The sequence below is a fragment of the Notechis scutatus genome, chromosome 4 (genome assembly GCF_049901735.1).
Source record: "Notechis scutatus isolate UNSWTSFEM ecotype Mainland chromosome 4, rNotScu1.2, whole genome shotgun sequence".
NCBI lineage: Eukaryota > Metazoa > Chordata > Lepidosauria > Squamata > Elapidae > Notechis > Notechis scutatus.
In genome coordinates, this window is record NC_142012.1 from 48,798,642 (window position 1) to 48,814,086 (window position 15,445).

Below are 15,445 nucleotides of genomic sequence, written 5' to 3' on the forward strand. Positions count from 1 at the left end.
TGCCTTTGTCAAGTTAAATAACTTCTTTTTTTCTATCAACCACATGCAGTTTAAATGAGCTGACGTAAATTTGGGGGAGTGAAAAAATTATCAATATAAAATGCAGAATCATATAAATGTCAGAATCTCAAAATTTTGAAGCTCACCTTTAAGGAAGTTTCCTTCTGCTTATATTACCCTCAGATATATTTTGCTATCAGACTTAATAGAAAGGATCCTTTTGTTTCCTGATACCCAGCAAAAGCATCAACTTATACACACATACACATATACATTTATGTTCCTTTGTATAACTAGGAATTTAACAATAATGACAAAGACAACATAATTTCAAATATAACAGTATTGAAACATTTCTCCTCTTTTTAAATTCATAAGGAAGACCACAAAGTCCCTTAGAATTCATGAGTCATTTAGAACACAAAATACATGTTCTTTCATGAATGCATATTTACAAGAAATAAGTTTTATACTGGTTATTCACAGACAGAAGCTGGGAGGAAAATGCAACAAGAAACAAAAATGCTGTTCATTAGATCAGTGTTTCTCACTGCAAAGCTGGCTGGAGAATTCTAGAAATTGAAGTCCATATAATTTAAAGTTGCCAAGGTTATAAAACACTGTACTAGATCACTATGAGCATTACTGTACTAAAACATTATGTTGTAGTATAACTCCAGGCTTCTAATAAAATAAAGCAATTGCAGGGAAAAAAAGTTAAATCAAGCACAGTGGGGTTTCTTAACATGCATTTCAAATATAATGATGTTCAGTTACATGTTCTGAGATGCATATCCTATATAAAATTGCAATGTCTTGTGACATTATATTTGAAATGCACATCCCTATGGCAAGTTGTAGCATGACCTGTAATTTCAACAGCTTTTTCCAAGCATTCAGTACAGTGCAGTTCAAAGCTGTGGGATGCTTGACAGAGAAAGAAAAGATGGCAGAGAACAATGGTATGTTGAGGCAAAACATCTATTAGAATGGGCGGCTCTGTCTACCCTCCACTTTAGCTCCGTTAAGTCCAACAAAATGTCGCCTCAAAAAGATTGCTAGAATTTATAAAATTCATTTATCTAAAAAAAAAAATCAAAATTATACATACACAGAGAAGGGTTTGTTTCTCACTGGGGACCACTACCAACAAACGTATTAAACATGATATATTGCTGAATTATAGCTCTGGCATGCTTTTTTTATTAGTTGTGCTGGCTTTGGGCTGTTAGTTTTAATATTTCAGGAAAGCCTCAGGTTTCTAATTCCTGTTCTGTCTCAACCAATAAGATCACGAATTGAAGCCTGCAAAATACTAAACTTGTTTGCTTTTGCTACATGGGTTACAAATCATGGCTGAACTGATGGCATGTCAAGTCTGTTATTAGAACAGGAGCATTGTATTCTTTGCATGTTTATGATGAAGAAAAATAGCCTTTAAGTTATTAGTTCCAACCAACAGAAGTGAAAATCTACATGCTGGGAAAGCTCCAAAGATCATCCACAAAGGTCTAATAGACCTTCCAGTTCATTGAACACTTAAGAAAAACCTGAAAGCATATAGACTAGAATTCAACATTCTCATCTTTCATGTTGTCTGTGCTATGCAACAATTTTGATATGAGTTGAAAAACTCCATGTATTCAACACTTGTGTGAATTGGTCACATTTTAAGGATATTAGAAAAGCCCAACAGCATATTTTTCTGAATCTTTATGAAAGATTCCTTTGAATTTTTGTGTGAACTGTCCAAAGTGTTCCCCCCTTCCCCCTGCTCACCTTTGGGTTTGGATTTCCAGACACTCTGCATATAAAAGTGACTGGCATTCCTTCAAATATTTTGTAATGTTTAAGCTTTGCCTCAAAATATGGGGCCAGGCTGCTATCAAGAACATCTTTCCCATGTTCCACTTCATCATCAGACTCTTCTACTGGAGTTCTCTCCAATCTAAATTCAATCTCACTGATCAGCCTCTGCTCAAAACTGGAGACCTTGTACTCCTGTAAATAACAGAAAACTCAAGTTAGTTAAGTCTTTAATATCACTTTATCAGGCAGGTTATTTGATGAGATTATAATTATTTCAATTTTCCAGATTTTAATTAAAAATGTAGATATACAGGTCTGCACATTTTAAATAGTATTCTATGAAGCAAAACATAAATGAATACTTTAATTGAGCAATGGGCATATGTAATGGAATATATGGATTAGATTATGTTTCTGTTTTAAGGACTGGAAATATTGAAATAACCCCTTAGATTATATTTAAGTGGTTAAGCAAAATGCAAAATGATCCATTTGATCATTTTAAATATTTTGAATGGAATCCCATTCTGTTTATGTATTCCCTAAAATGATCTGAAGTGGAGATGTTTACTACATAGTAAAGAATAGTTTTAAATCTCAGTGTTAGCGAATAATGTAAAGGAAAGGAAGCAAAGATTAAATTCTGCAAACAGTATTGCAATGCCAAAAGAGGAAGTAGCAAGACAGACAGGAAAGCAAGAAAAAAAGTAGAACCTTTTGCACAGCCTCATGAGTCACTATAGAAGCATCAACAGAACCAGTTCCCTGTAAAAGCAGAAAAAATACGGACACTAAAAGAACTGTAGGAGAAATTTGTAATAATCTCGGACAAATTGTTTCTCGGGATTGATTATAAATGATGATGACTTGGCATTTTATTAAAGTGTAGAAATGTTTCTTATTCTTCTGCACTAAAATAAATATGCAGACTATATTTGATGTTAAAATGAAATGGAATGAAAAAGCAGGAAAGATGACATGAAAATTGAAAGAAATCTTAAAATTGTTATTTCATGTGATAAGCTAAGGAAGAAACACTGTATTCTGCATTACAATTGCCTGCAATCATGCAAGAGTTTGAACAAAATCATTTTGATTTTATAGGATTCTGTTCCTGTTCAAGGCAAATTCAGATTCCATTTTTTTCTAGTTGTAAAAATAATTAAATATTTGGTTAAGCAGCTATAAATGCCTCGGCCTGCAATAATTCTGCCAGCACAACTATCTGGCTTTTCCATAAAACCTTTCATTTCTGCTTCAAATTGTCCACATTTCCTCCATTACTTCATACTTATGTCTGTTTACATCAATCTACTATAGAACTAAAACACTACCTTTTTTTAAAAAAAAAATGCCTCAGAGCAAGTGTGGAATCTTTCAGTGCACTTTGCAGACCTGAATCCAGCAGAAGGAATGTTGATTGTCTACCCATGAAGCAGGACGTTAGTAAATGAAGGCCAATTCACATCTAATATAATGGTATCCCTTGTTCATTACCTAGTCTCTGACATATAGGCAGTTCATTTTCAGACTAATGGTAAAAAAGGGGAATTTGCAGAGATGAAAAGCATACAGTACTAAAAACATGATTATTAGCAATTCTTTGGACATATTTCAGTCTATACAAACTCAGTTTGGGCAGGTTGCTAGCACATCACTTGCTGAAGAGCTGTTGGGCAGTCAACATTTAGCTATAAGCGTGACCATTTTCCTCTCTAAGGCTGGAGTATTATTAAAAAGCAGAATCTAAATAAACATGTCTAACAAAACCTATCCCACACAAAAAATTGTATATAGATTTGATATCATGATACTGTGAAATTTACCTATAACTGGTACACCAAATAACTTTAATCAAATGATTAAATCCTGAAGACTGAATACATTTTAGACTGAATCCAAAATTTCTTGCAATTTACCTCCGTTTAGGGAGCCAAGATCGGCGGAAAAGAAATATAAAGCTGGGCTATAAGTATGCAATGTAGTATGAATATCTTTATGAAAACAAACATTGGCCTGCATAATGTAAATGTGTGTTAATTGATGTGTGAACCTAGCCATTGTGGTCTAGGGTTAGGCTAACCCTAGATTACTTGTTTGGGTCATTGTTTAAGAATACCAGATTACATGCTAGTTAATGACCGTAAAAATGTTTATCAACCTACCTGGATTAAAAATTAAGTCTAAAAGCAAGCAATGTTGTCATCACTCCTTCAAAAAAAAACACCCAAAACCTATTTTAACAAGAAAATTGCTATTTTATTATATGAGTAGGAAGCTAAATTGTAGTACCTGCTCTGCAAGTTCTTCTTCTGGTTCTTGAATATTGAAGACTGTCGCAGCATTGTCAGCCCCCAACAATCGACGAGCCATCTTTTCCTCATATGTTAACTTCTAAATTAGAAGAATGAGACATTTGCATCATCTACCAATAAATACATGAATAATGTTCTCCAAATTTCAACACATATTTCAATGTAACTAATACATATCTGTCAGAGGTAGGCAACATTTTACTAGTCATGAGTCAGTCAACGTTTTTGCAGGTTGCCAAAAGTCACAATAGGCAGTATGATGATATAAAGTGAGGGAGGTAAAATCATAAATGGCATGGGACTAGTATCTCCATGACTTATTTGAAGAGTGGAGCTGTTGTTATTTTAGAACTTCTAATACAGTTTTTGTGAGTTTAAAGTATCTGGAAATAGTGTCATCAATTTTTATCAGTTACAGTAGAGTGAGATCTGGGGACAAAAAGAAGATTCTAAAACTGCCTGTTTTAAAATAAACGTTTTTTAGAAATCTGCTAGCTTTCTTTCTGGAATAAAAATAGGAGCCAGAGCAAATAGGAAATCCATTTACATCAAATCAGCGCACTCCAGAACTCAATGACTTCAATGACTCCAGAGCTACCTGTACAACTAAAACCTATGTTGGCAATTCATGAATCCACAAGGCTCTTTTGCTAGAGAAGGGGTCTCTGAGGAATGAAACCTTTGGATCAAACTTGTTCTAAGCTTAGACAAAGAAGCTGATTTGTTATAACCTTCCTTAACCTGGCCATATCCAGGGTTGCCTTTAGCCACACTGGTTGGAAATCAGTCATTTAGAGGATTACAAGTTGAGGCAGGCTGTATTGCAGGCTTTGTCTATGCTGGTTTAGAATCATGACAGCTGTAATCCACAGTTCTGAACAACACGTATTGTTCCTCCAATGAAGTCTCATTTTGTTGGCTAATATTTGCTTTATATATTTATATTTTACATATATATTGAAGAGATTTGTATTCTACTCCTTACTACAAAGTAAAGAGCCGTGGTGGCACAGTGATTAGAACACAGGCTAATTCTGCTGACTGCCAACTGCCAGCAATTCGGCAGATCGAATCTCACTAGGCTCAAGGTTGACTCAGCCTTCCATTCTTCCGAGGTCGTAAAATGAGGACCCAGATTTTGGGGGCCAATATGCTGACTCTGTAAATTGCTTAGAGAGGGCTGTAAAGCACTGTGAAGAGGTATACACATCTAAGTGCTATTGTTATTGTTCAAGATAAAAATATAAAACTCTAGTATAATAATTCTATATTGCTTTATATAGTACGCGCATTAATGCAAGTATACTACAAAAACAATTCCCTTGCTTAGTGAGTTTTACTGACCAAGTCTAAATTTTGCAAAAGTATTGACACCAAAAGAGGAATGCAGAACAGGAAGGAGCATAAGTCTGATTTCCTCCTTATAGAACTTTGAAAATATAAGATGTAAATTAAAACAAGTATGAGTATCAGGTAACCAATTAACTACAGTCAAAATTTACAGCTATAATTTAGAACAGGGGTGTCCAACCTTGGCAACTTTAAGACTTGTGGACTTCAACTGGCTGAGGAATTCTGGGAGTTGAAGTCCACAAGTCTTAAAGTTGCCAAGGTTGGACACCCCTGATTTAGAACATGAAATTCTATTTGCTGGCAGTGATCCTAGAAACTCACTCAACAGTACTTACCTATGAACCATACAGGGATTCCAGTCATGTCATGGGTATATAATTTACTGGGTTTCCCGCCCCCTACACAACTGGCATACCTGACTCCTGTAGCCTCCACAAGTGTTAAACATATTTACTGCCATTTTGTTGAAAGCCCATGAAGTAATCTTTCACTTTTAAGAAAGTAGGAATGGACCTGAAACTAAGTGTTCCTTGGTACTCATTTATCTTTTCCCCACCTTATCCTGCTAATAGCAACAGTAAATTTCCTTAATAGCCTTCATCTTTATGCTGAAAAGTAATAATGTAATATAAATTGATTAAATAAAAATGATAAATATAAGATCTATACTGTATTCAAAGATCTATACTGTATTCAGATCTATACTGTATTCAAATAAATCATAAATAGACCAACCAGAGGCAACATTTACCAGATCTAGTAATTATAAGCTGGAAGGAAAGATTCCATCATATAAGTGAAGGAAACTTCTGAGTGCAAAATAAGGATTGGGGCACCAAATATTTTCTACACCTAGTCTCAGTGCATGATGGAAAACCACTATAGAGAATATTTCAGTTTGGATCTTGCAACTCAATTCTATATTTGAAAATCTGTCTTTATTATGCAAGACTAGCTATAATAGAATATAGTACCATACAAAATTGAAATCCACATGAATGCAAAGTTAAATTCTCTCCAAATGTGCATAAAGTAAGAAAGCTATTTAGAGTATTGCTGCAAGCTACATACTGGTTGGCCATTGTTCAAGAGATCTTCCTTGAAGCGAAGTTTTCTTTCCAGGTCTTGGATAACAGCATCTTTTGTGCCCTGAATTTCTTCATCAGATGCAATTCTGGCAGTCCTGCCTGATTTCTTTGGAAATCCCCTGTAAATAAATCACTAATAGTTTACAAAGAAGACAGGTCCGTATAGAGAAATTCTAAGTTTAATGAGTGCTAACTTTTATTTTAATCAGCCAAGCTAGTCAAATTAATGTAATCAAGGTCAGAACTGAAAAATCCCAAATGATTCAAAGTGAGATTGTGTTAAGAATGAGAAGAAACGGTAGATCATAAACTCAGCTTGTGTACTCACAAACTGATTATAATGAAATATACCGTATATATAACAGTAAAATCAAAATCAGTTTTCATTTCAAGCTGAACATTTCTAATTCTTTACTCCTATCCTGTAATAAACTGGATTTTTGCAGCTAAAATCTGCTAACTGTCATTTTGCTTGCAGGGTTTTTAATTATCTGCATTTGACTATGTAATAGCTAAAATTAAAATAGACATAATTTAGAAGTGAAGGATAATTATGAAATTTTGAAATGGCAAAATGTATAAGCTGATAATAAACATTTTGTGTTTGGAGGTAATGTTTAAAAAAGCATGTTATATTTTCTAATGAGGTACATCCAGATTCACTGAGTGGGTTAACTGTAGGACAAAATATCAGAACTTCAATGCAAACTGTATTATTAATTTGAAGGAAAGAAAAAAAAATCCAGAAATGTCAGTAATTAAGAATATCCTGGCTATAAGAAGAACCACCTGAAACAGAAGAACTAATTCAAATCCTACCTATTTTAAAAAGTATTCAAAGCAATTGATTACTAGTGCTTTTAAATCACTCAAATTCTGTGCAGGATGTTTCTGGATTTTAAAAAAGGTACGGGAACCTTTCTGGAAAAAGTTGCCCACTTGCATATCTAGATAGCTTTTCACAGATCTACCACAGCCTGTCAGGTCTGCCCCTGCCCATACAATGCAGCTATGTGCCAAGGCCTGGTTGCTCATCAACTGTGCACCTCTGGCAAAGTGGGTATGTTCCAGGTTCCTTTTATTAAATGTCATCTTATGGAAATAAGGAGTTACGCCTTCTCTACTGCAGCTTCTGCCCTCTGGAACAGCATCCACCACCCCAAGAGATACAGAAACCAGTCTCTTTCTTGGGGTTCCAAAAAGGATTTAAGGCTCTGGTCCCAAAGTCTGGGGTTGATGAGTTTGTGGGACTAAACTGTGTTTAGTTTGCTATTGTTATAATTATTTTAACCCAGACTGCCTGTGGGGTTGTATGTTCTTAACTGCTTTATTTTATATTTGTATGGTAAGCCGCCCAGAGTCTGTTGGAGTCAGCCTTCTTCTTCTTCTTCTTCTTCTTCTTGTTGTTGTTGTTGTTGTTATGACTTGCAACTGTTGAGTTTCAGTAGCAATTGCCTATATGATAACATTTCTCATCCCTCAGTGCATGCTCTCATGTATTAGAAAAAAGGGAGGAAAGGAACAATAACACCTTCAAGGCAGGATTTGGAACAGATGGAAATCAGTATTTGATTATATTAATATTATATTCAAGAATGAGTATTGTGTAGTGGTTAAGATGCTGGCCAAGAAACCAGGAAACTGTGAATTGGGCCAGACATTGTCTCTCCGCCCAATCCTCCTCACAAGATTGTTGTTGTGGGGGAAAAAGGAAGGGGAAGAAATATTAGATGTTCACCTCTGAGTTAGTTATATAGTAATAAATGCAGGATAAAAATCTAATAAATAAGTAAATAAATATTTAGACAGATATGGAATAATTTAATGCAAGTTTATTTTCAGGATAAATATTTTTTAAATTGTTGCAACTACCACCCCAAACTGTATCAAGTTCATTTAGTGATCGTTTGAAGTTACAACAGTACTGAAAAAAGTGACAACCATTTTTCAAACTTAGGACTGTTGCAGCATCCTCATGGTCACATGATTTACATTCGGATGCTTGAGAACTGGCTCACATTTATGACAGATGCAGGGTCTCAGAGCCACGTGATCCCTTTTGTGACCTTCTAGCAAGCAGTCAATGGAGAAGCCAGATTCACAACAATTGGGTTACTAAGGTAAGAAGTGTAGTGGTTCACTTAACAAATGCAGTGAGAAAAGTTGTAAAATAGGGCAGAACTCATTTAACAAATTTCTCAGCAACAGAAATATTGGGTTCAATTATGGTCCTAAGTTGAGAACTACACATAGTTCTTGGTTATAAAGAAAATGCTTTGCTTGTCATGAAGGATATTACAATCTCCTTTTTAATTTTTAGAAAGACAGAAAGAATTTCAAGCGTGTTCATTTGTTCCCCTTTTTCATGTGGTCTCTCCTCTTACCTTTACAGTTGTCTTCCAAGTAAGCAAGGGGCCCCCTAATCCCTTGCTTGATTCCAACAAAATAACCATTTCATTTAGCACAAAAGTAAAAGAGGTATCCCTATACCCTAAGCATATAAAATAATCACATTACAAAGTAGCGCAACTCAAAGCATCTGAAATAACCAAGCATCTCTCTCATCTAGTAACTTGGACTTAATAAAATCCATGAAATTCCCTAGAGGTGCATTATGTCCAAAAATGGAGAGTATGCCAGGCTCTTGCTCTTATCCCTTACATCTAGGGTGTAAAACTCGTGTTGTCAGGGCAGCGTCACATGACATATCAGGACTTTCCCCCCGTGCTAAACTGGGCAGGGCCAACACATGACGCATCCGGCCCGCGGGCCATGAGTTTGACATCCCTGCCTTACATCTACCCATTTTCTACATTGGTAAACTGTAAGGAGCATTAAAAAAATAAACTGTTTATAAAAGAAGTCACTATAAAGGAAGGAGATGGTTTGAATTAACTTCTAGCATTTGAACATACTTTAGCTAAGATGCAGTGAAGAAGATTCTTAACATATGCTTCTCTTTAACTCTTTTCTTGAAATAAGCCTTGCCTTGAGCCATCTGGGTGGCCATTTATAAGATTATACAATGCTTCCTATGGCATCTTGCCATATGCCAAAGAACAACCACTATTCTTCAAGCAAAAAGGGACAGGCTCCTTCTGCATTCTGCCCCTTCTCATATTCTAATCAGCCTGAGCTTCTTCTGAAAGTTATCTTGTCCTGGACTTTTTTTCCTTAAGTAATATTCCTGCATATCTCTGTGAAGATTATCATTTTTACTCTATAATTCAAAAATTATGTTTAATAACATACATTCTTGAATCTTTTTATTCTAATTTAATAAAAGTTTATTTTAAGAAGTAAGCAAAGCTTTTTGAGTGGTTTAAAATAAAACACACTAAAATATAATTTGAATGAAATATATAGAATAATATTAATTGAAATGCACATTGTATAAACTAGATGATCATTCAAAATCTAGAACAATACGAATTAAAATGAAATAAAAATATAGTTGCGAAGAGCCTGATTAAATTGTTTGAAACTAATTACATTTCAATTTGGAATGTTATTGTAAAGGACTGCCAAATGGTGAAAAATAATATTGTATTGAAGTACAATAGCAGAATAAAATTGGTGAAAAATAATGCATTTTTCAAAGCTTATACTTTGTAATGTGCTGTCCTCTTGATTAAATCTTTGCCATATGAATATATCTCAAGACAAATGAAAAAAGACTTGGAAAAGAATGTAAGAATAAAATCTATTATAAGACCTGTTATTACAAATATAATATGGAGACGCACCATATAGTGATAAACAGTTTGGTACAGTATGTTTAATAAAAGTGGACTTTTAAAAGGAAATTTAAGGCATATAGAAGGAGACCCAGTTTAGTATAGTAGTTAAGGCACTAAAAAACAGCAGATCATGAGTTCTAGTTCCGCCACAGGCACAAAGCTTGCTGGGTGGATCTCTCTCTGAATACTAGGAAGAAAGCAATGACAAATCACTTCTGAAATCTTGCCAAGAAAAATGCAGAGACTAGGAGTTGCTAGAAGTAAACACTGACTTGAGGGTACACACACAGATGTGTGCATGCGCGCAACCGTGCGCATGCACACACGAATATATTAGGCATAAAAATATCTTGTTAAAAAACTGCATAAAATGTATTCCTTCTCTCATGCCCCCTTGCAATTAGTATCCATGTTTTTGAATCTTAGTAGTATAGAGAAAACCATAGAATGAATGGAAGTAAATAGAGTTTAAAAAAAAATATTTGATCATATTGCAAGGAATCACTTTTCTTGCTCCCTTTTCATTAAAAATAAAATAATATAGGAGCAGGAACCAAGAATTTAAACAAATTTCAAATAATTAAAATGAGGTAAGAACCAAAGTCATCTTAAAATGAATAAGTCATAAAATGTTAGTCAGTATTGACATGAGGATCTTTAAGGTGATAGGGAAATATGGGAGACAGATTAAGGAATAAATTTAGCAGTGGAGATATAAAACAAACTAAGGCAAATGTTTCCATGTAGATCTATTCTGCCAAAGGATTTGCATTGAAAATAAGTTATATATGGTATAGTGTAACATTATCCTACAGATAAAGACTTTCTGAAAAAAGGGGGTTTCAAGGAATGAGGCTGAATTAATCATCATCAAAGAGCTCAGTTCGCAATAAAAAATGTTTCTGTTCCTTCAAATGAAACTTGCATATATATTTTTGATGCACAAGATACAGAATGTTAAATTATTAGAAGCCTTGACTATATTACATTTTGGAAAATTGAGAATGAGATAAAATCAGGCCTGTATAAGAAAAGTATCAATTTTTATCAATCTTGTAAATCAAAGAAACAACAGTAGAATTTTCCTGATGAAAAATTATGAAAAACATCTCACACTATTCCACTGTAAAATATACAGTTATTTAGATTTTATACATTCATGCCTTTCAAAATTAAGAATAAATAATAAAAACTATTTTTGAGAAGTTCACCAAATATTCATACTTACGGTGGTGTAACACTTTTGGGAAGTCCTAGTGCATTAACTGCCATTGGAGGTGGCTGAGATGGTAGCATGGAGCTGAGAAAGGCTGCTGGAGACTGACTAGAGCTGGACAATCTGGATGTGGGAGAAAAACTGTGGGAAGGTGAGGGGACAGAAGCTGGCAGAGGAGGTGGAGGTGGTGGCAGTGGAAAGGAGTCTGCCACTGAAAAAGTAGATGTAGGACTAAAAACAGGGGGAGGGGGAGGAGGTGGGGAAGGAGACCACGGATACTCTTCCTCAGGAGCAAATGTCTGAGAGAAAGGGTAGGCAGATGTTTTACCAAACTGCTTCTGAGAAGCAGTTGGGGACATTGGGGATGGGAGACTAGATGTGGAAGAGCCAGATGGCTGTGTTACATAGCTTGAAGCAGGGCTAATATTTTGTGCAGCAATAAATTGTTTTGGACGGGCATAGTTGAAAGAACTGGATGTCTGCATGGCAGGAGCAGAATGAGAATTGAGAACACTCATTTGCACAGGAGAAGGACTGTGGCTGGACTCCAGTTCTTGGAATGAAGATGGAGGGAGAAAAGTTGGGGACAAGGGAAGACTCTGGAGGAAACTAGCTTGTTTTTGATGACACCACTGGTCTGCTTCTTTTTCCAGTCGGATTTGGTTCTGTAACTGCTGAATTCTTAAAGGATCCCTATATTAATAAAAGAAAAAGACAGAGAATACACTGAGAAAAAAAAATCTGACAGGAGGTTAAAGAATAAATTTTTGTCTTACACATAATTTTATGAAATATCAATACATAAACAAAATTAGTATCCTGGAAGTAGAACATAGATTTGGGTTACTTCTTCGTAAGTTTTTCCACATTTGTCCCAGCAGACTCTGAGAAATTACATGTCAAAAGTAAAATGTCAACCTATCCATAGAATGTCCTAATATCTATCCAAAGAATGTTTTATTTCTGTTCTTTAAATAACAGTTTTATAACTGCCATAAACAAGGGACTGCATAAACAAGGGATTGGATTTTGAATAAAACCATCAAATATTGAAAAACAAGCATCAAGTAGTACTTCTCACAACAGTAGTGGTGTTTTACCAGCATACATTATCTTAATTGACTTTCCAAATTAAAAATGAAATAAAATACTAAAAGGATGCCTCCATGTACTTGAACATAATTAGATTGTTTTAATGGGTAGATTTAACTATAACAAACACAGAAATGTGGATTAAAAAAAAAAAAAGAAAACATGTGTTCCTTACTTTTGGTTTACTTCTTTGTGGCTGTTTTAGATTCAGCAAATATTCTAAGCCAAGAATCTGGCTGCTTGGGTTTTTCTGATGAAATAACATATTTATAATTTTAGTTTTTAGAAATGAGCATAGCCTATTTAAGTGTTTTCTATGCACAGTGGCCTCTAATAGAATGCTAAACTATAAACACTAGATCAATAAATCTTTGCTTGTATCTTCTCTGGTAATCTGCTTAGAGAACAGAAGCTCTGACTTCTATTCATACTTTGCATCGTATCAAGAAAGATAGGTTTTTTTTAAAAAAAATAGTCAGCCATTGTCAAGTCTGGTAAAGTGCTTTGGCTCCAAAAGTTTTGATTATTATTGGTGTTATAGTTGAATTTTTCTTCCAAACCTTCCCATTTCAATAATAGTTGTTGTTATAATTTTTATTACACCCTCGTAACACATTTGCAAATATTTCTGGGATATACCGTATTTTTTCATCTATAAGATGCCTGTATGTATAGGACACCCCCCTCACTCTTCTTACCCAAAATTCAGAAATCAATATCTTAAGCAATTGGAAGTTTCACTCGTGAGGCTAGTTTGCCGAAATAAGGTATCGGCAATTTTGCAACCATGTTTCTCCCCCCACCCCGCCACCCCGTGTATAAGATGCCCATCCATTTTTAGGTAAATATTTTTAAGAAAAAGTATCACCTTATACACAGAAAAATATGGTAAACATTTTATAATGCCAATGTCAGGGTTCCAGAAATTATCCATTCCAATCAGTAACTCCGAGACAACCATAATCTCAAAGTGCTTTATTAAAAGAGAAACTAAGTATGAGGAATTCTGAAACTAAAGTTTCCTCCCAGATTTCCCACAAGACTCAACCTACACCCACCCCTTTTTTTCTCACATCATAAATCACGTGAACCAATCACCCTTCAGCTACAATTCTTGCTGCGCCATAGAGAATGACCTTGAAGGTTTTACTGGTTTATTTTGTCTACGGAAAGCTACTCAAACAGCAGCAGCCCCGCTACCATCCTCCACAGCTGTGTGGCAGCTTTTAATAAGGATTCCAAAGCTGACAGCCATGCCTACATAACACTTATGTACTGAAATGGACAGTATTAAATTAATCTTAGCCTGAATATTTCATTGTAAAGATGTTTCTAGATCTTTGCCTATTAATGAGCTTTATTTAATAATCCAAAATACCATGGGGTTAATTTTTGCCAGGTGTGGGCAGTGAATCCCAGACCCAGCCACCCTCATCACTGTACACACTGAGGCCTCTGCTTCCCTATGCTCTGCCACGCCAGCTGACCTTTGCTGTCTTCTTGCTCCCACAGCTGAAGGGGTGTGCCTCCCCCTGTCCTTTTTGCAAGGAAGCTGCTGGAGACACGAAAGCCATCTTCTGCAGGTCTTGTGAGCAAACCAGGTGTCGGGAACAAAGTTTTGGGCAAAGATACAGGCTGGACATAATTGATTAGTAGAAGGAACAAGGAGAAAGCAAAGGTCGGGTAGGGAGGTCAAAAGGGTGTACAGATGAGAGGAAAAGAGGGGGGAGTTGAAGTGACCATGTGATTATAAGTGTGGGTGGGCTGCTTCAGGCCTGAATTGCTACAGTGATTGTAACTTTGAAGACCGATCATAAGACTGTTTATTTAGTGCCATGGTAACTTTGAACAGTCACTGAATGAATGATCATAAGTTGGGGATTACCTTTATAGATCATAAATGACTCTTCATTTTTATTTCCCTTTTTACTTCGTTTCAAAACTTTGTTTATTCAATCTGTGTTCATGATGTAACAAACTCTTGAAATCAACCCAAAATCCTTGATGTGCTTTATGTGAATACAAATTTAATAGCAAGCAACAATTTTACCACCAGGTTTCTGCAAGCCAGCTTCACAACTATGGTTTGGTATCTGAATTAATCAGCCATCTAGAAAGTAGACCTGAAATAAACTAAACAGACAATATGATTCTATTGCTGACTACTTCATGTTATTAAATGAGACACAAGTCAGCTTTAGGATGGATATCATGCTAAACCACAGTAAAAGAGAACATGCAAAGAAAATTAAACAATTCAAGACAGAGAATGTAAGGTGGGAATACATGACCCAGAAACTGATACCAGCATCTGGCCTATGAAGATTCTACTCAGATGATTTCTAGCATCTGGAGTGGGGAAAAGACCAAGAGATGGCAGTCAAGTAATTCCAACATGTACACAACAAAAAATAATTATGTTACCCCAACACAGCAGTCCAGCAAAAGAAGAAGACAATCTTAATCCCAGGAAAGGAACAAGGATTCAAACAATTTAAAAAAGGGAGTGTCTTATGGTTATGGTGAATATAAATATGACAAATGAACAAATTGTCATAAAGAATGCTGTATGGAACTTGCTTTAGGACCATTCTGATTATTTGCTCTCACCACATAACCCATCTAAGATACTGACAAATTGCTGCAACGGGCCACAAAAAATTACCATTTGACAGTTAAGAAGAGTCCCAAGAAGTTTATGGTTGCTAAAACAAGAAACCTAGTGCTGTTAAATGAATTGTTGCTTATTACCATTAAACAAATCCAACAAAACTCATCAATGGAAGAGAGGCAAATCACAAGATATTTAAATAAGGGCTTCCTCAAAACCAG

General features: G+C 35.3%; 1 protein-coding gene across 4 annotated transcripts in view; it reads right to left on the reverse strand.

Moving 5' to 3' along the window:
• PALLD (palladin, cytoskeletal associated protein) overlaps positions 1-15,445 on the reverse strand; it is a 183,848-nt gene that overhangs the window by 32,075 nt on the left and 136,328 nt on the right. For 2 of the 4 annotated variants that reach the window (XM_087963345.1, XM_087963346.1), the window contains 5 exons: positions 11,534-12,214; positions 6,549-6,684; positions 4,102-4,203; positions 2,524-2,574; positions 1,780-2,001 (listed from right to left, as the gene is read on the reverse strand). In XM_087963345.1, the coding sequence (XP_087819471.1) occupies positions 1,780-2,001; positions 2,524-2,574; positions 4,102-4,203; positions 6,549-6,684; positions 11,534-12,214 (1,192 nt within the window). The remainder of the gene's footprint in view (positions 1-1,779; positions 2,002-2,523; positions 2,575-4,101; positions 4,204-6,548; positions 6,685-11,533; positions 12,215-15,445) is intronic. The other 2 variants (XM_087963347.1, XM_026678851.2) reach the window with 1 other exon arrangement.